General features: G+C 39.6%; 2 protein-coding genes across 2 annotated transcripts; one reads left to right on the top strand and one right to left on the bottom strand.

The window, feature by feature from the left end:
- Positions 1-2,982: 2,982 nt before the first annotated feature.
- LOC135209509 (mucin-2-like) lies at positions 2,983-3,813 on the bottom strand. Its single transcript, XM_064242166.1, has one exon. The coding sequence runs from the start codon at positions 3,811-3,813 to the stop codon at positions 2,983-2,985; it is 831 nt and encodes a 276-aa protein (XP_064098236.1).
- Positions 3,814-8,625: 4,812 nt separating this feature from the next.
- On the top strand, positions 8,626-10,234 carry LOC135209499 (uncharacterized). Its single transcript, XM_064242157.1, has 2 exons — positions 8,626-9,716; positions 9,910-10,234. Exons 1-2 carry the CDS (start codon positions 8,626-8,628, stop codon positions 10,232-10,234), a joined length of 1,416 nt encoding a protein of 471 aa, XP_064098227.1.
- Positions 10,235-12,579: the final 2,345 nt, after the last annotated feature.

Here is a 12,579-nt window from a genome sequence, read left to right as displayed (position 1 = left end):
GACACAATTCCAGCTGGGGGAGGACAAGTAGTTGACACAATTCCAGCTGGAGGACGAGAAGTAGTTGACAAACAATTCAGCTGAAAGACGAGAGAAATTCAAAAGTAGCTTGACCCAATTTCCAGCTGGAGGACGAGAAGTATGTTGACACTATTCCAGCTGAGACGAGAAGTAGTTGACACTATTCCAGCTGAAGAGACGGGGGAGAAAGTAGTTGACACAAATTCAAGCTGCGGAGGACGAGAAGTTAGTTGTTGAACACACTTCCAGCGGGGGACGAAAAGGGTTGCCACAAAATTCCAGCTGGAGGAGGACGAAAAGTAGCTGCCACAATTCCAGCTGGGGGACCGGGAGAGAAGTAGTTGTCACAATTCCAGCTGGAGGACGAAAAGTAGCTGACACAATTACCATTTGTCTGGGGGAGGGAGAAGTAGTTGACACAAGTTCCAGCTGCGGAGGACGAGAAGTAGTTGAAACAATCCAGCTGGAGGACGAGAAGTAGTTGACACAATTCCAGCTGGAGGACGAGAAGTAGTTGACACTATTCCAGCTGGAGGACGAGAAGTAGTTGACACTATTCCAGCTTGAGGACGAGAAGTAGTTGACACAAATTCCAGCTGGGGGACGAAAAGTGGTTGACACAATTCCTGCTGGAGGACGAAAAGTATTTGACACAATTCCAGCGGAGGACGAAAAGTAGTTGACACTATTCCAGCTGGAGAACTAGAAGTAGTTGATACAATTCCAGCTGGAGGACGAAAAGTAGTTGACACTATTCCAGCTGGAGGACGAGAAGTAGTTGACACAATTCCAGCTGGAGGCCGAAAATTAGTTGACACAATTCCACCTGGAGGACGAGAAGTAATTGACACAATTCCAGCTGGAGGACGAAAAGTAGTTGATACAATTCCAGCTGGAGGACGAAAAGTAGTTGACACTATTCAAGCTGGGGGACGAAAAATAGTTGACACAATTCCAGCTGGGGGACGAAAAGTAGTTGACACAATTCCACCTGGAGGACGAAAAATAGTTGACACAATTCCAGCTGGGGGATGAAAAGTAGTTGACACAATTCCAGCTGGGGGACGAAAAGTAGTTTACATAATTCCACCTGGAGGACGAAAAGTAGTTGACACGATTCCAACCGTGGGACGAAAAGTAACTGACACAATTCCAGATGGGGGACGAAAAGCAGTTGATACAATTCCAGCTGGAGGACGAGAAGTAGTTGACACAAATTCTAGCTGGAGGACGAGACGTAGTTGACACAATTCCAGCTGGAGGACGAAAAGTAGTTGACACGAATTCTACCTGGAGGACGAAAAGTAGTTGACACAATCCCAGCTGTTGGAGGAAAAGAAATTGACACAATTCCAGCTGGAGGACGAAAAGTAGTTGACACAATTCCAGCTGGGGGACGAGAAGTAGTTGACACAATTCCAGCTGGGGGACGAAAAGTAGTTGACACAATTCCAGCTGGAGAACAAAAAGTAGTTGACACAATTCCAGCTGGGGGACGAGAAGTAGTTGACACAATTCCAGCTGGGGGACGAAAAGTAGTTGACACAATTCCAGATGGGGGACGAAAAGTAGTTGACACAATTCCAGCTGGGGACGAAAAGTAGTTGATACAATTCCAGCTGGAAGACAAAAAGTAGATTACACAATTCCAGCTGGGGGACGAAAAGTAGTTGACACAATTCCAGCTGGGGGACGAAAAGTAGTTGACACAATTCCAGCTGGAGGACGAAAAGTAGTTAACACTATTCCAGCTGGAAGACAAAAAGTAGATTACACAATTCCAGCTGGAGGACGAAAAGTAGTTGACACAATTCCAGCTGGAGGACGAGAAGTAGTTGACACAATTCCAGCTGGAGGACGAAAAGTAGCTGACACTATTCCAGCTGGAGGAGGAGAAGTAGTTGACACAATTCCAGCTGGGGGACAAAAAGCAGCTAACACAATTCCAGCTGGAGGACGAGAAGTAGTTGACACAATTCCACCTGGAGGACGGGAAGTAGTTGACACAATTCCAGCTGGAGGACGAAAAGTAGCTGACATTATTCCAGCTGGAGGACGAGAAGTAGTTGACACAATTCCAGCTGGAGGACAAAAAGTAGCTGACACTATTCCAGCTGGAGGACGAGAAGTAGTTGACACAATTCCAGCTGGGTGACGAAAAGTAGCTGACACAATTCCAGCTGGAGGACGAAAAGTAGTTGTCACAATTCCAGCTGGAGGACGAAAAGTAGTTGTCACAATTCCAGCTGGAGGACGAAAAGTAGTTGACACAATTCCAGCTGTAGGACGAAAAGTAGTTGACACAATTCCAGCTGGAGGACGAAAAGTAGTTGACACAATTCCAGCTGGAGGACGAGAAATAGTTAAAACATTCCACTGGAGGACGAGAAGTAGTTGTACACAATTCCAGCTGGAGGACGAAAAGTAGCTGACACAATTCCAGCTGGAGGACGAAAAGTAGCTGACACAATTCCAGCTGGAGGACGAAAAGTAGTTGACACAATTCCAGCTGGAGGACGAGAAATAGTTAAAACAATTCCAGCTGGAGGACGAAAAGTAGTTGTCACAATTCCAGCTGGAGGACGAAAAGTAGCTGACACAATTCCAGCTGGAGGACGAAAAGTAGTTGTCACAATTCCAGCTGGAGGACGAAAAGTAGTTGTCACAAATTCCAGCTGGAGGACGAAAAGTAGTTGACACAAATTCCAGCTGGAGGACGAAAAGTAGTTGTCACAATTCCAGCTGGAGGACGAAAAGTAGTTGACACAATTCCAGCGGGGGGACGAAAAGTAGTTGTCACAATTCCAGCTGGAGGACGAAAAGTAGCTGACACAATTCCAGCTGGAGGACGAGAAGTAGTTGACACAATTCCAGCTGGAGGACGAGAAATAGTTGACACAATTCCAGCTGGAGGACGAGAAGTAGTTGACACAATTCCAGCTGGAGGACGAAAAGTAGTTGTCACAATTCCAGCTGGAGGACGAAAAAGTAGCTGACACATTCCAGCTGGGGGGACGAGAAGTTAGTTGACACAATTCCAGCTGGAGGATGAGAAGTAGTTGACTCAATTCCAACTGGAGGACGAGAAGTAGTTGACACAATTCCAGCTGGAGGACGAGAAGTAGTTGACACAATTCCAGCTGGAGGACGAAAAGTAGTTGTCACAATTCCAGCTGGAGGACGAAAAGTAGCTGACACAATTCCAGCTGGGGGACGAGAAGTAGTTGACACAATTCCAGCTGGAGGACGAGAAGTAGTTGACACAATTCCAACTGGAGGACGAGAAGTAGTTGACACAATTCCGGCTGGAGGACGAGAAGTAGTTGACACAATTCCAGCTGGAGGACGAAAAGTAGTTGTCACAATTCCAGCTGGAGGACGAAAAGTAGCTGACACAATTCCAGCTGGGGGACGAGAAGTAGTTGACACAATTCCAGCTGGAGTACGAGAAGTAGTTGACACAATTCCAACTGGAGGACGAGAAGTAGTTGACACAATTCCAGCTGGAGGACGAGAAGTAGTTGACACAATTCCAGCTGGAGGACGAAAAGTAGTTGTCACAATTCCAGCTGGAGGATGAAAAGTAGTTGTCACAATTCCAGCTGGGGGACGAAAAGTAGTTGTCACAATTCCAGCTGGAGGACGAAAAGTAGTTGACACAATTCCAGCTGGAGGACGAAAAGTAGCTGATACAATTCCAGCTGGGGGACGAAAAGTAGCTGACACAATTCCTGTCCAGAAAATTACGAATATAATTCGGAACTTTCCATTTTTTTTTTGTATTAACCGCATATTTTGACTCAAAGGGAGTAAGTAGTTGTTTGATAGTTTTATGTTGGTATTGAATTAGCTTGTTTTCATTTTTAACCCTCTTCCATTGGTTCCCTTATTACCTTGTTATACTATACAAGCCGATATGGTTATGTACTGAAAGACAGAAGCAGAGACATCACTCCATCCGCAGTATGGCAGCAACTCCTCCTCCATTCCTCTAAGCCTTCTGTGAAATTACTAATCTTCGTGTTCAAGTGTTTTTCACAGATGCGTTTCTTCGTCGATAATTATACAGTGAGGAATATAAATAATATGTGGATGTTGTAAAACCCTCACTGGACCACTGGATAGCTTCTTCGATTGGTTTGCCACGACCATGTGCCACGTCGAGACGTATGCAGTTCTGAAGTCCTCGTCCTCGAGTTATGACCAAGGGTTTACTTTGATGTATTCAGCATCGTTGTGTGTGATTGAGCCCAAGTGGAGTACTAGCTTGATGTGTAGTATAATTGGCTCATTTATCTGCAACTTGCTCTAGTGGTGAACGTCGTCGTCACTTCCACTTATATGCCTCTCTGGACAATAACAGTTTTGGGGTTCAACTGAAGGAAGCGGGGTTTTAGTTCGATTCCTTGTTATTTCCAGTACTTTCATTTATATTTAAGTAAAGGTCTTGCTAAATCCTTATTTAATAAATAACTATTCTTGGTCCTTTTGAGTCAATTTATTCATATAAAATTTCCAGGTTATTTGCGTCAAAGGTTGCATTATTTAGTTTATGGCTTTGGTTAATTTTATTTTGTGCGAAGCCCTGTAAAAATGTATGCAGCTTAATTTTGAGTAATTCTGGGGAAATTTAATTTGACTTACTGTTTCCATGTCACTAATAGTGATATTGTTCATATTTTTAGGACAGAGTGGTTACGAACTAAACATATTCACTGAATAGGACTTTCTCGCTTCGTCTACGTTTTGGATGGGGTCCTTTTGTCTACAGGAATTCCATTTAACTATAAAGCGGTCTAACATACGAATGTACTATTTGGCTTGCCACCTTCAGCGTGTTTGTTGTTAATTGTAAGGTGTTAATAATTATATTAATTTGAGTGTTAAGGCTGTTTAAATTACTTTCCTAAGTATCGTTCAAGTGAATAAGTATACAAAAGTTTAGTTCATGGCGACCGTGACAGGATATTTAGCGAGAAGGTGGCAAGTGTTGACGGTCAGGTATAGCTCGTTGCGGGGGTTTCCAGTGGTCCAGTAATTTACTATAGTTGTTGTTAAACGCTAATATAAATAGATCGCGAAATATCGTGTCATGCGGTGAGGTAATTAGCATTTTGTAACGTGCTTGTTTACATTATAGTTGTAGTTCGGTGAGATTTTACAGTTATTTCTTACGTGACTATAATAATTTAGCACTTTTTTGCTTCCATGCATGAAGTTTTTTTGGCGTACTTATATTTAGCACGTGTTTAATTCAGTGTATATTGAATGTAGCAGTTTGTTTGTTTAGCTCCATTCATAAGTACTAATTCGCGTTCAATTAGTTTTATATATAGATTTACGCGATCTGTTTTTTGCTTTTGTTTAGGTAACTTTATTCAGCTAGATTAAAATGTCAGATTTAAAAGCTGTAATTTCCAGGCGCAAAACGGTTTGTACAAAAGTTACTGTTTGTTATGATAAACGTGATAGTTACAGGGGTTTAGATCCAGTCTTGCAAACGACCGAAAGGGGTCTTCTGCTTAACTACCAGAAGAGTTTATTGGAATTGGACCAAAAATTTTTTGAATTGAAATTTTCAGATGACGGGGTAACAGAGGTGGCTTTAGATACCGAGAGTGATTTATGTCAGGAATACCAGGATAGAATCCAGACTTGCTTGTCTTTGCTGCCTGCTTCTCTCTCTAATCATTCTAATGTTAGCATTGATAATGCTCGTTCTTTGTTAAAGCAGCCCACTGCTCCTTTACCCAGGTTTACTAGTAAAGAAAACGAGGACTTCACGTCATTTCTTAAGGAATTCTGAAGTACCACTAGTTCCTTTACATACCCAGATCGTGATCTTTTGTAGTTGCTCAAGCAGCAAGTAGACGGTCGTGCTAAATTGTTGTTAGATTCTTTAGAGGCGGACAAGCAAACCTTTAATGATGCAGTAGAGCTTTTGAAGGCAGCATTTGCTATCGGAAAGCACTCGGAAGGTAAACACGATCAGGCAGTTGACAGAACTTAAGTTAGGGCTTTCAGATGATCCATATTTATATATTTCAAAATTCAGGACTATATTTCAGTCTGTTAGTACACTAGAAATAACGGTAGATTATTTTATACAGTACTTTGCATGGTCAGGCCTTAATGAACAATTTAAGAAAGAGTTGGTTCAGATTACTAATCAAACTCGTCCTAGCTGTAAGGATATTAAGGATAACTTCTTTACTGCCACTGAAAGGTATGAGAATGCTAGGAAAATTTCAAAGTTTAAAGGTCCTGCTATTTCTGGAAATTTTCAAGGGAAGAATCAGGATACTTCAACTAGTTTGGCTATCAAAGTCGACTCTAATATTAACAATGCATCAAAAAGCTGCAACTTATGCCAAAAGGTAGATTCAAAGGATATTAATCACTTTATGTCCAAATGTCCAAATTTCCCTACTGTACAGGAGAAAGTATCTAAATTGTCAGAGTGTAAGGGCTGTGTAAAATGTGGAAGTTTTATGCACCCGACTACTAAATATTCTTTCAGGTTTCGCAAAAAGTGTTATCATTGTGGCGGTTGGCATTTCTCCTTTTTATGCATAAAGACAAGCTCCACCCAAAGTAAAAAAAGAGCAGTCTAGTTCTGTTACAATTAAAAACCGCGACTAACAGTGGAGTAGCCATATTACCTAATTGTAGTAGTAGATCTGCTCTTCCAACTTTTACTTTCCAAGTTTCAGGTCAGGAGACTATTCAGAGGGCTCAAAGATACCGACCGGTTCACAAAGCATTTTGTATCGGAGAGCCTAGCCAATTTTGGTAAATTTAAAGTTATATGCAATGATGTTGACTCGACAGTTAATGGGTTTAATGGGCCCAAGGTCTATAAAACTAGAATAGTACAGTTGCCTATTACTTTTACCACTGGTGTAGTTGAGGTGTTTGCTATGGTTGTGCCTTCAATAAATATCAAGTTGTCCTTACCTGGTTTAGGGAAGGTTATTAAAGCCTTCCTTTAAAGATAAAGGTTATTCCTTTGCTGATGCCTTTCTAGACCAAACATCTAGTGAAATTAGTGACATTGATGTCTTTGTTAGGTTCAGATTCCTCTCATTGTTTGTTGGGAAAGACGTTGTATTTGGCAATAATGACCCCTCTGTATATTGATACGTTGCATGGCATTATGCTAACAGGTAATCTTGACAGATTGATCAATAATGTGAATTATTTTGCAGACTCGCGACAGTAATTTCTATTGCATGAACACTGATTCCAGTGAGCCTTGTTATCTTTCCCAGTTGTGGACTCTTCTGTAAGTATATGCACACATTCTTTTTATTGGGTAGGTGATGATGAGTCCCTCCATTTAGTGATGAAATTAAAGACCTTGATGTTTGGTAATATTGCTACTAGTTGTAACTTTAATGTATTGAACACTAAAGGCAAGGTCATAGAGGAAAGTAAGAGAGGCCACTACCATATACTTGAGGCAGAATTGCCGTAATTATCTTAGTTATGAATGTGATGAGCAGACAACTGATCTGAATAGGAAGTTAATTGACTTCACGCTAAAGAATCTTTTCAGGGAAACAGATGGCAGGATTAGGGTTCCTTTGTTGTGGAATTGGTAAACTATCTCATTTACTCGCTAAGAATGAGAGGTTAGCTAAATTAATTTTTAAAGTCTACATTAAAGAAACACAAGAAAGATAAAGGGAGGAATTTGCTATTGATGGATCAGACTTTCAGAGATCAGTTTAGCCGATGGTATTATTGAACCTGTAGATAATCTTGAACAATTTAAATTAGAACACCCAAATTATTCTTTCATTCCCCACATGGCCGTTTTCAAGCCTCAACGTGAGACAACGAAATGTAGGATAGTTTATCTCTCGAATTTGAGTGAAAATGAACGTATAAAGCTCTGAATTTGTCCCATAACCAGTGTATGTTCCCGGGCCCTAGTCTGAACCAGAAAATGTTGTCCGCTTTCTTCATCTTCGTTCGACGAGAAATTATTGACATTTGATTTGAAAAATGGCATTCAATATGTTGACTTTGAGCGAGAACGATCAGGCAAAAAACTTCCTATTTACTGGTTTTCGTAATGTTAGGAAAGATGACTATACCCTGCTTGCATTTTCGCAATGTCAGATTAAGTTTTGGTTTACGTTGCAAGTCCTTTTCTCCTTATGATATCACTTTTTTATATTGATTATCACTGATAAAGATGATGACAAAACTAAAAGAATGTAAGAGGTTGATCTATTCATTAACATACATGGACAATGGAGCCTATTCTTGTGGAAAATCTTGATACCCTTCAGTGGGCTTATCGGTTTTACCCAAAGTGTTCGAGTCCACCTTTAAATTTTCAGTACAACAGTTAATAACTAATTATATTTCTTTGCAGAGTAGAATTGATAAAGATATGAAAATTGAGACACCTATAGAGAATAAATTGTTTGGTTTGACATGGAATAGGGTAAGTGATGAAATTTTCACCAAGCCTATCAATCTTAATGCTGATGCCAGTACTAAACGTGAGGTTTTGACCACCATAGCTGCACAGTTCGACATTTTTGGTTTTTTGGGTTTAATTTGCCACTCATGAACAGAAGTAGGTTATTCATGCACAGGCTCCAATGTTGTAAAGATCTTGATTGGGACAAACCTCTTAATAATGACTTGGTTCGTGAATGGAAAAACATATATAGGCAGGCAAATTCCTCTCCCATAATCAGAGTGCCAAGGTTTGTTGGTCCTAGGGACGGTGAATACAAACTAATAGCATTTACAGATGCCAGTCGTTCTCTTTATGGTGTTGTAGTTTTTATATGTCATATTGAGACAAATCGGTGTTGTTTCCTACAAGCTAAAAACCGTATGGTTAATACACATTTGAAGAATAAGTCGATTCCGTCATTGGAACTTAATGCAGTTTTGTTTGGTGTTGAAAGCTTAATGGAGTTACACAGAGACCTTACAGGTGGTGTGTGTATGAAGCCAGTTAACATATCTGAATTACTGTTGTATACAGATTCAATATGCTCACTTCATTGGCTTGATTCTTGTGTGTCCAAGATGGAAAAAATGCAGAGACTTGGTGTATTTACCACTAACAGGCTTAATGCAATCCAGAGGTTATGTGAAAAGTACCCTGTTAAGTTTTGTTTTGTTTCGGGAAAAGAAAACCCAGCAGACAGCAATACTCGCCCCTTTTCTTATAGGTCTCTTATGAAAACAAATTTTCTTATTGGACCAGATTCAAACTTTATTAAGACTGAAGATGAATTATCTGTTATCATTCCTAATCCACTGACTGTTGACAAAATGGCTCCTGTCATCGATTATAATGTATATGTGGGAATTAATTCTGAACATTCTCTAAATAATTCCGAAAATGCTCATTTAATAGACCCTAATGATATTTCTGATTTCAGGAGATTGGTTTTGATTCACCGAAGAGTCTTGCGGTGTGGTATGAAATGGAAGCAGAAGATAGGGATAGAAGGCAGTCCTAAATCACCTAATAGTAACCTGTTTGCTCAGGCCCTTAGCCAGATTATATCTACAGAGCAAAAATTGTTTTTCCCTGAAGTGTTTTCGTATTTTCAGGATCAAAAGGTTAGACTTAAAGACCTACCTAAGATAGTTACTCAACTGAATGTTTTTCTTGACATAAATAACGTTATTAGGGTGAAAGTAAGTTTAAGACATGGGTTGGTCAACAAATGAATTTCCTATATTGTTGCCGAGGGATAGTGCTTTAACTAGACTAATTGTTCTTGATGCTCATTCGAAATTATCCCACTCTGGATGTTATGCGTTATTGTCTGCCATTAGACGTACGTTTCATGTTCCTAAACACTTTTCTACCATTAAGAAATTTCTTAAAACTTGTGTTCATTGTAGGAGATTCAACAACAGAACTTTCCATTTGAATCAAAATGTTTATAGAGAGTTTAGGTCTGACCCACCATCTATTCCCTTCAATAATGTTTTTATTGACTACCTAGGTCCTTTTACAGTTAAAAAGGACTCTGAATCTCAAAAAGTTTGGTTACTTATTTTTGCATGTACTTGGAGTCGAGGAATTGATCTCAGGATATGTAATGACCTCTCGGTCAAGGAGTTTTTAAGATCATTTCAACTTCATTGTTTTAATTATGGAGTACCACAGCTTGTTGTCAGTGACCTAGGCTCTCAGCTTGTTGCAGGCGCCAACCATAATTCATGATTTTATCAGTGATCATGAGACTCGGCTTTACTTTGAGGAGAACAATGTGAAGCCCTTAACCTTTCAACAATACTTTAAGGGTTGTAGTAAACTCGGTTCCTTGGTTGAGACGTGTGTGAAAATGGTAAAAAGACTGCTCTTTGGTTCTATCAAGTATGGGTTTTTATCTTTTTGCAGAGTTTGAATTTGTTGTGGACACACTAAACATCTGGTTAATAAACGCCCTATTGCATTTAAAAATGGATTGAGGAAGCTAATGTTAATGATGTACCCGAACCTATAACCCCAGCCCAGAAATTGATAAGAAGATACGATACTCTTTCTTTAAAACCTAATTCCTTCACTGCAAGGAATGCCTCATGATCCAGACTGGCAAACACCAGTTAGTTCAACTAGTCGTATCAATGATGAGTTTGAGAAACTTCGTAAAGTTAGGCAAAATTTGATTGAGAATTATCATTCGGAGTTTCTAGGAACACTTGTATCACAAGCAGTTGATAAGAAGGTATATTTGGTACCGTCCAGCCCATCAACATAATATTAAGGTAGGGGACATAGTCCTTTTAAAGGAACTTAACACTAAACCTAGCAGCTATCCTATGGCTATTGTCCAGAAACTAAAAGTCAATAGCAATGGTGAGGTAACTGGAGTGACCCTTTTAAAGGGTAAGACCAAGGAAATTATAAAACGTCACATCTCGACTTTAATTCCTTATCTAGAGGTAAAGGATTTGGGTGAAGATGACTGTATCTCTACCCCTGATGTTTGAACAAAAAGATTAAATGACACTAATAATCTTCGTGTTCGCAGGAAGGCTGCGATATTAAGTGAGCAGCGAACATGAGAATATTTGAAGATGTAGATTAAGTATGACTGAATTTTTATACAATTTACATATTAAATTGTATCCCTGGCCTGCAATGTCCAGAAAATTACGAATATAATTCGGAACTTTCCATTTTTTTTTGTATTAACCGCATATTTTGACTCAAAGGGAGTAAGTAGTTGTTTGATAGTTTTAAGTTGGTATTGAATTAGCTTGTTTTCATTTTAACCCTCTTCATTGGTTCCCTTATTACCTGTTATACTATACAAGCCGATATGGTTATTGTACTGAAAGACAGAAGCAGAGACATCACTCCGTCCGCAGTATGGCAGCAACTCCTCCTCCATTCCTCTAAGCCTTCTGTGAAATTACTAATCTTCGTGTTCAAGTGTTTTTCACAGATGCGTTTCTTCGTCGATAATTATACAGTGAGGAATATAAATAATATGTGGATGTTGTAAAACCCTCACTGGACCACTGGATAGCTTCTTCGATTGGTTTGCCACGACCATGTGCCACGTCGAGACGTATGCAGTTCTGAAGTCCTCGTCCTCGAGTTATGACCAAGGGTTTACTTTGATGTATTCAGCATCGTTGTGTGTGATTGGGCCCAAGTGGAGTCCTAGCTTGATGTGTCGTATAATTGGCTCATTTATCTGCAACTTGCTCTAGTGGTGTACGTCGTCGTCACTTCCCACTATATGCCTTTCTGGACAATAACAGTTATGGGGTTCAACTGAAGGAAGCGGGTTTTAGTTCGATTCCTTGTTATTTCCAGTACTTTCATTTATATTTAAGTAAAGGTCTTGCTAACTCCTTAATTATTAAATAACTATTCTTGGTCCTTTTGGGTCAATTTATTCATATAAAATTTCCAGGTTATTTGCGTCAAAGGTTGCATTATTATGAAGTTTATGGCTTTGGTTAATTTTATGTTGTGCGAAGCCCTGTAAAAATTCTGCAGCTTAATTTTGAGTAATTCTGGGGAAATGGAAATTTAATTTTGACTTACTGTTTCCATGTCACTAATAGTGATATTGTTCATATTTTTAGGACAGAGTGGTTACGAGCTAAAACATATTCACTGAATAGGACTTCTCGCTTCGTCTACGTTTTGGATGAGGTCCTTTCGTCTACAGGAATTCCATTTAACTATAAAACGGTCTAACATACGAATGTACTATTTGGCTTGCACCTTTCAGCGTGTTTGTTGTTAATTGTAAGGTGTTAATAATTATATTAATCTGTATGTTAAGGCTGTTTAAATTACTTTCCTAAGTTTTGTTTAAGTGAATAAGTATAACAAAAAGTTTAGTTCAATTCCAGCTGGGAGGAACGAAAAAGTAGTTGACACAAAAAATATTGCTGTTAGCTAAAGTAGCTGACACAAAATTGCTGGAAGGACGAAAAGGTAAAAGCTGACACAATTCAGGCTTGGAGGACGAGTAGCTGTCATAATTCCAGCTGGAGGACGAAAAAAAAGTAAAAGTTGGACACAATTTCGGCTGGAGGGAAGAA

Source organism: Macrobrachium nipponense, chromosome 11 (assembly GCF_015104395.2).
Source record: "Macrobrachium nipponense isolate FS-2020 chromosome 11, ASM1510439v2, whole genome shotgun sequence".
NCBI classification, from domain to species: domain Eukaryota; kingdom Metazoa; phylum Arthropoda; class Malacostraca; order Decapoda; family Palaemonidae; genus Macrobrachium; species Macrobrachium nipponense.
The sequence above is the reverse complement of the archived record's forward strand: the minus strand, read 5'-3'. Positions and strand labels throughout refer to the sequence as shown.

Coding starts and splice junctions, on each gene's coding strand:
- LOC135209509 (XM_064242166.1), bottom strand. CDS start 3,813: ATGCGGTTAATACAAAAAAAAAATGGAAAGTTCCGAATTATATTCGTA.
- LOC135209499 (XM_064242157.1), top strand. CDS start 8,626: ATGCACAGGCTCCAATGTTGTAAAGATCTTGATTGGGACAAACCTCTT. Junction 9,717..9,909: donor AAAGTAAGTTTAAGACATGG/GTTGGTCAACAA, acceptor TGTTCATTGTAG/GAGATTCAACAACAGAACTT.